The sequence below is a fragment of the Bison bison genome, unplaced genomic scaffold, assembly GCF_000754665.1.
Source record: "Bison bison bison isolate TAMUID 2011002044 unplaced genomic scaffold, Bison_UMD1.0 scf7180017864322, whole genome shotgun sequence".
NCBI lineage: Eukaryota > Metazoa > Chordata > Mammalia > Artiodactyla > Bovidae > Bison > Bison bison.
In genome coordinates this window covers 2,684,504-2,695,197 of record NW_011494894.1, presented here as the reverse complement: position 1 = coordinate 2,695,197, position 10,694 = coordinate 2,684,504, and the positions used below count along the sequence as shown (strand labels likewise).

At 46.1% G+C, this 10,694-nt stretch overlaps 1 protein-coding gene across 1 annotated transcript in view; it reads right to left on the bottom strand.

Moving 5' to 3' along the window:
- SMYD2 (SET and MYND domain containing 2) overlaps window positions 1-10,694 on the bottom strand; it is a 58,735-nt gene that overhangs the window by 27,746 nt on the left and 20,295 nt on the right. The window contains exons 4-5 of the mRNA XM_010853125.1: window positions 5,320-5,377; window positions 5,139-5,222 (exon numbers count right to left, since the gene is read on the bottom strand). Coding sequence (XP_010851427.1) covers window positions 5,139-5,222; window positions 5,320-5,377 — 142 coding nt within the window. The remainder of the gene's footprint in view (window positions 1-5,138; window positions 5,223-5,319; window positions 5,378-10,694) is intronic.

The following is a 10,694-nucleotide window of genomic DNA, read 5'->3' as shown; positions in this document are numbered from 1 at the left end:
CTGGGTATTCATTGAAAGGACTGATGTTGAAGCTGAAACTCCAATACTTTGGCCACCTGATGCGAAGAGCTGACTCATTTGAAAAGACCCTCATGCTGGGAAAGATTGAGGGCAGGAGGAGGAGGGGACGACAGAGGATAAGATGATTGGATGGCATCAGTGACTCAATGGACTGGGTTTGGGTGGACTCCGGGAGTTGGTGATGGACAGGCAGACCTGGCGTGCTGCGGTTCACGGGGTCGCAAAGAGTCGGACACGACTGAGTGACTGGACTGAACTTATATACATGCCTGTGTGATTTCCTGAAATGCAGAGTAGCATGCATAAATGATTTCTTAAAATGTGGAATAGTAAGAAAATGTCATAGGGCTACTGTTCTCCAGCACTATTCTCTGTGAGAGGAAGAATGCAAAAAGTATCAGGGGCTTCATGACTGCCTCCCACGGGGATGACACTGGGATGACAGCCACTGCTGGCCCCTATCTGCTTTGTTTTCTATTTCCGTAAAAGAGTGATGGGAAACACTCACTGATTCTTACTGGTGATGTTAAACATTTATTCACAGGAAAAAAACAGTGGCTCCTTTGAGGATGCTTCCTATGTCTGAAAGAAAAGAACGAAGTGAATTTAACCAGGACGAAATCCCTGACTCTAGCCCACTCACTGATCACCCAAAAAATGATAGGGTCATTGGAGCATTTCTTAGACATTTTCTACACTTCAGTTACTTTCTAATTGGTGATAAAAGTCGAGAATGTTCTTGCATCTTTGGTCACGCACTCCTCATACATGCTTCAATCTTCATCAGAACATGCTCCTTCCTCCTTTCAAAATCACACTCGTGATCATAACACCTCCACTTACAACACACAAACCGTTTTCTTCTATTTGTCAATGTTAAGAAATAACACCTTAGAAAGTTCTACTCCACAATGAGTCCTCTATGTAATAACTCTAAAATTCTTTTCTTCAATGTGTCGTGGTACAATTGAACAAAAAAGTCAGAGTGAACAACACTCTTAGTTTTCCAGGCATATTTATAAAAATAAATATAGTTCATTAAAACACACAACTTACAAACCGAGCCTAACTAAAAAGGAATTTCTATTTCTTTTGTATTTCCTCCCATTACCCTTTCATGCATTGTCAATTAAAATCTCTCCTCTGGCAGGATCACACTGAGTCAAATGAACGAAAAGGAGAATAAATGGGACAAGACATGAGCCAAACTGTATAAAATAAAGCATGGTCCTAAAGTCCTGCAATCAGAGGTTGGCTGGGGACAGGAAGCAGAGTCCTGAGGGGCTCTAACATGCTGCATTCCTGGAAGGACACCCTCAGGGAGGGATGTGGACCTTACACTCTTGGAGAGGTTTCCGGAAAGACAATACGACTGGAAGGGATCTTCCCTTTCACTTCCATGAAAGGCCACTTCTCCGTCTCTGACTCATCCCCAGAGCGCCTCTTCTCCTGGAGGGTCCTCAGGACCCCCAGGCGCAGTGCTGGAAAGCTGTGAAAGCCCTCCTCAGGGTTCCTGCACACTCTTGTCTCAGTTTTGTTGCTGTGTGACCTTGGGCAAGTCACTCAGCCACTGTGGACACTGCTTTCTATCTACTGATAAGCTCCTTTGCAACCCCGTCATCTGCTCTGTGGTATGGACCCCCTGGTGACTCCAGGTGGGTAGCGTCTGCCTTTGAAGAAGGCCCAGTGAAGAGGAAAAGACCCTGATGCTGGGAAAGACTGAAGGCAGGAGGAGAAGGGGACGACAGAGGGTGAGATGGTAGGATGGCATCACTGACGCGATGGGCATGAGTTTGAGTGAATTCTGGGAGACAGTGAAGGACGGGAAAGCCTGGAGTGCAGCAGTCCCACAGGTTGCAAAGAGTCAGACGTGACTGAGTGACTGAACAACAGTGGAGAGGGCCACGCTTTCTTAGGTGGAGAATCACTCAATTACCTTCCTGACTGCTGCCCTTGTTTTGTACCCCTTGTTTTATCCTGCGGCAGAGTCTCCACCTTGATCCCATCCAAGTATTCCCTTAGGCAGAACTCCGAATCCATTTTCATCTGGAGCAAATGCCCCAGACTCCTCCCCAGTGATTTTACGGACGAAGCGCTTCTACGGCTGTTTGTTTCTAGGCACTTAACTCTATGACCATCCTGTCTCACTGTGATACGGCGTCCTGCTCCTACTCAGCCCTTCAGACGACAGGACGGAAAACCTTAATGATCACGTGCCTCCCCCTGCTGCGACAGGAGAGAAAGGAAACAGACATGAAACAGGCCAAATCCAGCCTCACTTCTAGAAACCGGTGGCTTTTGGTAAGGGTGTTACTACTTGTCATCTACAAGAATATTTTGGTTATAGGATCCTTCACAGAGCACGGGGAAACTGAAGTGCAATACTGCTCCCTAGGACCGAGGGTGTCCTGGCCCAGCGGCTGGACGCAGCAAGCTGTCACGGCCAGGACCTTTGACATGACTGAGAATCACAGGTCTGTGTCCCCCACCCTGGGGTGCCTTGCTACAGCAAGCACATTATGATGGGACCAGGAGGAGGACATGCAGCCTGTCAAGCCTATTGGTGTAAAGTAATAAAAAGGCTCGTCTTTCAGGGTCGTGTCTTCTTGCCTTTTCATTCTGTAAGGTGACTGATGTGGAGGCTGAAGCTCCAATACTTTGGCCACCTGATGCAAAGAGCCAACTCACTGGAAAAGACCTGATGCTGGGAAAGACTGAGGGCAGGAGCGGAAGCGGGCAACAGAGGATAAGACGGTTGGATGGCATCACCGACTCAATGGACACGAGTTTGAGCAAACTCTGGGAGATGGTGAGGGAGAGGGAAGCCTGGGGTGTTGCAGTCCATGGGGCTGCAAAGAGGAGGACACAAATTAGAGACGAAATAACAGTAAAGACGCATTCTGGTTCACACAGGTTGATATACGTGGTTGCCGGGAACCTCCCAAGGCCAGGCACCTATCGCTGTGAGTCAGCAAATCTGGAAGACTAGGTCCTAAAGGCAAGGGAACCACAATGGCCACAACACCCAACCTGGACTACGGTTATACATCAGTGTTATGCCACCTGTGCGGGCCTAATGAAGACAGCTCAAGAGACCAAGAGGTAGCTCAGCATCTCACAGATGCCCATGTTTCATATCCATGCAGAGTTTACAGTTCATCAGAGAAGTTAAAGTTCGATTTTGTAACAAGCACTATGCATATAATGTACACCATTAGGGATCTCAAGTTCTTAGAATGAGTCCATACTCTTTGGTGAAGAAAAACCCAGTCTTTTAAATCTAAAGTGGGCTGCCTACTTTATTCTCTGCATAAAGCTAAGCTTCAGTCCAGACTGAATTACTATCATATTATTATTTATAAGCCCTCATGCCTGCACGCAGCATCACAGTTTACATAGAACCTTGATATCTCACATATCATTTGATCCTTATAATTCATCAAGATAGGGGCCACTGTCCTCATTTACACTTAAAGAAACTGAGACTCTGAGACATCCTTTGAATTGTCAAGTTCACAGAGGTAGGCAGGTGCAGGGCTGGAACTATATCCTCCGAGTCTTCTGTGTTACAATAGTCTGACCTGTGTGTGACTAGCTGGCTTCTTTAAAGAATCAGAATATCATGAGCTACTTTTTCTAGAAGCGTTTAACTTAAATATAGAAACAGCTAACTTATCAGGCCTGAAACCTAATCACGTCATTCCAGCACTGCTGACCTCTTCGCGTACCCAGCAATCTAACCACAGAACTCTGTCCATAATCGGGAGAAGCAAAGCACAGTCTCTCCTCTTCAGAAGAAGCCACACTCCCTGATAAACCAACGACAAGCCCATCTATATTCTCACTGCCCTGCAGGCCAGAAGCCTGCATGGAGACACAGGGAGGTGGACCAGGCACGTGGCCTTCAGAGCCAAGGCAGACTTTCCCAAGCCAATGGCTCAGCCTGTGTTTCCTCTGGCCAGGGCCTCTGTGAGGAGAGCTCTGTCAGATAAGACTTTGGGGCTTAGCAACCTCTCCCACTGCTGCACAACACCCTTTGGAGACATTCAGAGACCAGCTGTGTAGGGAGAAAACAGAGGAAAAAAAAAAAAATGAAACCATGGGTAATGTGGTCAACCAGAGCAGGGGTGGGGGGCAGAGGAAAGTGACAGTTAAGTATGGGAAGAGGAACAAAACCGAGGTGCAGGTATGAAGAACAGCCTCCCTGTCCCTTAGAACCACTATTTAGTAGCATCATTTCCCAAGCCATATTAGCAGGTTCCCACTTAAAAAATAGATTGGGGAGGATACACAGAGATTGAAGATCATATCCTCCCCAAATTCAAACTGCTAGAACATAGAGTGCATTTTCTGTAATACCTGTGAACATTTTGTGTAACTATACAGTATTAAGTAGAAAAGTTTAGGGGGCGGGGAACTTATCCCTTAAAGAATCTACCAAGAGTTCCTCCAAATACCCTCTTGAAATCTTCAGTCCTGGGTTACAAGACTCCCTCAAGATGCAGATGGCCTGTGGTCTACGTGTAACCTGCCTGAACCACTCAGGCTCCACTGCTGCCGAGACACCACCCCCAGGTCTCCCGGTCCAAGTTCAGACCAGCCCACCTCTGGCTGCACAAAAGCTGTGTCAGGGGCCCACCTAAGTCCAGCTGGAATCAGGCTAGATTAGACTGGCCCAAGGGCAACGTGTGGCCTGCTAGGGGGATAGATACAAATTCAGACTTGGTGATGGTAAAGACTAAACAATTTTAAAGACAGCATTTTAACATTTTTCACTGGTTGTCTTTGCACATTCCATCTGTTGCTGGGAGCCGTGGGGGGGCAGACTGTTGACCTTGGTGATACACCTGCCTGTATCCTACGTGGCCCCTGTGTCTTTCCCACTTTACCAACCTCTATTTTTGATCCTGTGTGGGGCCCCAAAATGCTACTGCCCATCACTGGCTGCCCATCACCATCAGTCCTGGGTGCCAGCACACAGGGGCATCCAGCCACACCCTACGCCACAAGGAGGCTTTCCAGCTCTGGCTGCGGAAGGACCCTGGGATGCTGTGACAAGGATGAGAAGGATGCTGGGGTACCAGGCCCTCCCTGCCAGCTGACCCAAAGACACCTACCTGACACTCCACGTTGCAGTAAAATGCCTGCTTGCATCTTCCACATTTGGACAATCCTTCTTTCCTTAAAAAACAGAAAGGGCACTATAGTGGTGAGAGGCGGAGAAACATGAAGCCGCGCACTTTGTCATGCAATAACAACAGCCATCTGGTCCGAAAGCGGAGCCAAGAGTCACCTTACCTTGCTCTCCCACTGGTACGTGCCATTTTCCCAAAGGAGAGTTTGACCAGACTCAGCCCTTGAGTGGGAGTAAGTTGGTCAAAGGGGATACGCGCCAACACTGACCGACCCCGACAGCGTGAAGGGCACTTTCCAAAGAGACGAATGACACGATCTCTGACCCATGAGCCTGGCCCAGGACATCACAGCTGTTAACATCAACCTGCACTATGACTCAATGCTTTGGGGCAAGTCAGAGGCTCTTATGCCCTGATTTTCTCACCTGCTAGAAAGGGACAGAAATAAACAAAGCCACCTTGGAAGCCTGAGTCTGTAAAGACAGAGGACTGGGGTCGACCTATATACTGCTAAGAACACAAAGTGGGTGACAATCTTTAGTATTTAGGGATGCAGAAGACAGGATGGAGCATGTCAGTGACAAATGTTGTCTAGGAAGCAAAATTTAAAAACAACGCTACCCAGCAACCAGAGACATATTCTTAAATAAAATACCCCTGGATCTGACTGGTACACACATCTACCTTGTCTGTATCCCACTGAATGATTCTTCTGCTTTGTCATAATTAGGTCAGTCCTCCCCGTTCATCACCATAGAATTCATTTTCCTGCTTCTCATAGGGGATAGGGACGTTGCTGTTCCCTAACTGTTAGTTGCTGGTGTGTTTGCTGTGTTAGACAAGCCACAGGATTTTTCAAAAACTGTGAAGCCACTGAGTTAAACCGCCTATGACAGAACCCTTCAAATTTTTCTGAGATGGGCAACAACCACTTTGTTAAATGAGAGTGCGATCTGTAAAGCCTGCTGTCTGCTTCTCACTGACCACCCTGAAGCCAGCTTTCCAATGTACAGAAATGCTGGTGCTGCAAAGGGCACTCTCACTTACTGCCGAGGACGCCCCCTGCCCTGCCATGGAGCCCCCTTACCCCCACCCTGTCTGCAGCGTGCCCGGAGGGCTGATATTGCAAGACATACATATCATCACGCTGCAGAGTCCTCCTCCGCGTCTTCTCAGAGAGTGGTAGTCACCACACTACTCCCACGGAATCGGGAAAGGGTTCCAAAAATGCTACTGTTGGAACAAAACTGGCTGCCTTGCAGTTTTCATGACAGTGCTTGGATTCCAAGCAGCAGGCTGAAGAATTGTGTGGGAGAAAAAAACGCAGCTCGCAGTTGAGGTATAAATAAATATTCCGAGTTTGCACATCTCAGTGGTTCAAAGAGGAGCCCACTAATTTGGCTGAGTGCATCCTCTGGCCTGAAATACCCTCCAAGGGTGCATGTGGATGAGACGGCCGGCCCTGGCGTCTCCTGCACTTTATGCCAAGGGGAAAAGGACAGACGATGTGCTCAAAGACAACTGTGAAGTGACTAGTGAGCAAGTGCTAATTGACGGGGACCGTGAAGGAATGCCAAAGGAATGAAAGTGCAGACGGGCAAAGCCGCAGAGGGAACTCTGAAAATTCTTTTCCGAAAGACGTGTGTTGGGACATGGACAATGGGTGGGTAGATGCCACCCATAACAATGTCCATCTGAAACAGCCATTTGGTGACGGTTGGTTTTGCAGGGGGCGAGGTCATAAAACCTCTCTGAGAATTTGAAGCTATTAACTCTCCCCAACAACCCACCTTCTCCCCAACCCTCAAAGAACAGCAGAAAATGCTATGAAATTTTGAGGGCTCACCGGCCACCTAGAATCTATGCACAGACTAGTGAAGTGTTTCTGAAACCTGAATTAAGACCCTTGATATAACGGACCAGGAAACTATCAGAAAAAATGTCTTTATTAGCTCTACACCATACAAAAAGAAAACAAGGATTATATACAGAGATATTCCACACATAGATGTGAGCAGTAAAGCTAATACGAAACCAAGGTTTGTTTTCAGCTTATTTGTTTTTGTCTTGTTTCGGATATTACCAAGGTAATATCCCAGGAAGGAAAAAAAACAACTGGGCTCTGGTGAATGCAGGAAGAACTCTAGTGGGATTTCATCAAAATAATAGATCTCCCAAAGGCCAGGCTTCATTCAGCCTGGCTAGTCACCAAGTCCATGGCCACAGACAACGAAGACCAGGAAAAAAGAGCTAACTCGTCAAGACTGGCAAGAGGTTACATAATGCCAATGGTTCTCGAGGTGTGGTCTGTAGACTACCGGAGGCCCAGAGGCCCTTTCAGGGAGCCCGTGAGATCAAAGCTATTTCCAGAATGTACTACTGCCTTTAGTGTCTTGACATTTGTGCTCTAGCAAGTGGAGGGTGCCTGGAGGGTGAAACCCGCAAGGCTTTGAAGTGAAATGAAGTCAAAGTGGCTCAGTCGTGTCCAACTCTTTGAGACCCCATGGACTAGTCCATGGGATTCTCCAGCCCAGAATACTGCAGTGGGTAGCCTTTCCCTTCTCCAGGGGATCTTCCCAACCCAGGGATTGAACCCAAGTCCCTCGCATTGCAGGCAGATTCTTTACCAGCTGAGCCACAAAGGCTTTAGTACAAATCAAAGCAGCGAGTAAGTAGTCACTGTATTCCTCACTTCCACATGCTCACAGCCAGGGGGGAAAAGCCAGTTTCACTTAAGAATACCCCTAAAGAAATCTAAACTATGATACAAATGAACTTACCTAGGAAACAGACTCACAGAGAACAGACTTGTAGTTGCCAAGGGGTAAGGGATGGACCAAGAGTTTGGGATGAGAGAATGCAAACCATTACATGGTGGTGGTAGTGTCACTAAGTCGTGTCCGACTCTTGTGACCCCATGGACTGTAGCCTGCCAGACTAATACACACACACAGAGGAGTCTGGCAGGCAGGCTACAGTCCATGGGGTCACAAGAGTCGGACACGACTTAGTGACACTACCACCACCGTGTAATGGTTTGCATTCTCTCATCCCAAACTCTTGGTCCATCCCTTACCCCTTGGCAACTACAAGTCTGTTCTCTGTGAGTCTGTTTCCTAGGTAAGTTCATTTGTATCATAGTTTAGATTTCTTTAGGGGTATTCTTAAGTGAAACTGGCTAGTACTTTGGCCACCTCATGCAAAGAGTTGACTCATTGGAAAAGACTCTGATGCTGGGAGGGATTGGGGGCAGGAGGAGAAGGGGACGACAGAGGATGAGATGGCTGGATGGCATCGCTGACTCGATGGACAGGAGTTTCAGTGAACTCCGGGAGTTGGTCATGGACAGGGAGGCCTGGCGTGCTGCGATTCATGGGGTCGCAAAGAGTCGGACACGACTGAGCGACTGATCTGATCTGATCTGATCTGAAAAATATATATAAAACTGGATCACTCTGCTATACAGCAGAGATTAACACAACATTGTAAATCAACTAGACGAAGATAAATTAAAAAAAAAGAATGTCCCTAATAAAGCAGTGTGTGCACGCTCAGTCACTTCAGTTGCGTTCAGCTCTTTGCGATCTCATAGACTGTAGCCCGCCTCTGTCCGTGGGACTCTCCAGGCAAGAACACTGGAGTGGGTTGCATGGCCTCCTCCAGGGGATCTTCCTGACCTAGGGATCACACTTAAGTCTCCTGCAGTTCCTGCATTACAGGTAGATTTTTTACCACTGAGCCACCCGGGGGGCCCGCTATGCAGTCACAAATACTACTGTCCTTGAATCTTGAGTCTTTGCTATGTATCTTCTTGGCACCCTGAGATGAAGGGGGAAGAAGGCAGGAAGTGTTTCTGCTCCTACTGAAGAATGAGGGTTATCTCAAGGATGAACTCTTGACCATCCCTGGAGCTATAAATTGAACATGCCACTATTTTCTTGAAATATCACTTTTACTAGGAAGAACAACTTTAGACAAACTGGCTGTTCAGACTTGCGTATTTGGCAGGTATATTATGGAAATAAATGAAGTGGGTCCATCACATCAAGGAAAATAATTGGCAATATTTGTTGGCAATGATAAAATGTGGGCTCTTAAGCAAAAATTAGAATTTTGGAACACATGTATCTGCTGCCCAGAGTTTGACAGTCTGTCATGTGAAAGATTGGTGATGGTTTTATTAATTGTGGGGGGTTTTTTTGTTTGTTTGATTTCATGGTTTGATGAAATAAAGTTTTAGGAGGTCTATATAACTGAGTGAGAACCAATGTTTTCCAAGTGATCAGAGTATGATGTTTAAAAAATTACACATGACTAAAAGAGTCATTCAAAGTACAAGACAGACTAAGGGATTTTATGTAACAGAGTACATAAAATTCATAGACATGGCTTCAGAGTGCACGTTTTACAACTAATCTTTAAGACAAAAATCACTTCACTGAGTTCTAATGGTGAATCAAAGAATATCCACAATTAACTGAAAAGGCTATTAAGATATTCCTTCCCTTCCAGTTACACACCTATTTGAGGCCAGATTTCCTGTGCATATGTCAACCAAAACTACATAATATGTCAGACTGGATTCAAAAGCATATCTGAGAATCCACTTGTATTCTTTAATCTCTCATTAAAGAGATTTGCAAAACTGTAAAACACCACTATTCTCATTAATTCTTTTGTTTTGAAGAAGAGTCCTCATTTTAAAAAAACAAGTGCTTTATAATATTTTCTATTTTTAATTATAAATATGGTAAATATTGATAAATATCTAGGTGAACAAAAAAAGCTCTTTGGAGTTCTCAGTTTTTATAGGTAGAAAGGGATCTTAAGAACAAAAAGTTTGAAAACTGCTGATCTCTTGTAATAATTCATTCAGTTCTATGAAGAGGTTATTACTCCAGCTTTTCAAACGAAGATACTGAAGATCTTAGAGGTGAAATATCTAACCCAACATGGCCATTCAGCAAGTTGGTAGCAGAATCAGAATTCACACATCAAGGGACATATTTTGTCTCCATCATGCAAACATATCCTTCCTTGAGTATGGTAACATGATCAAGGAGCATATACTACAGCAAACACAAACAATCGATGTGTCTAGATAAGGTCATTCAGTTCTGTTCAGTTCCGTCGCTCTGTTGTATCCAACTCTTTGTAACCCCATGAATCACAGTACCCCAGGCCTCCCTGTCCATCACCAACTCCTGGAGTTCACTCAAACTCATGTCCATCGAGTCGGTGATGCCATCCACCCATCTCATCCTCTATTGTCTCCTTCTTCTCCTGCCCCCAATCCCTCCCAGCATCAGAGTCTTTTCCAGTGAGTCAACTCTTCACATGAGGTAGCCAAAGGATTGGAGCTTCAGCCTCAGCATCAGTCCCTCCAGTGAGCACCCAGGACTAATCTCCTTTAGGATGGACTGGTTGGATGTCCTTGCAGTCCAAGGGACTCTCAAGAGTCTTCTCCAACACCACAGTTTAAAAGCATCAATTCTTCAGCGCTCAGCTTTCTTCACAGTCCAACTCTCACATCCCTGC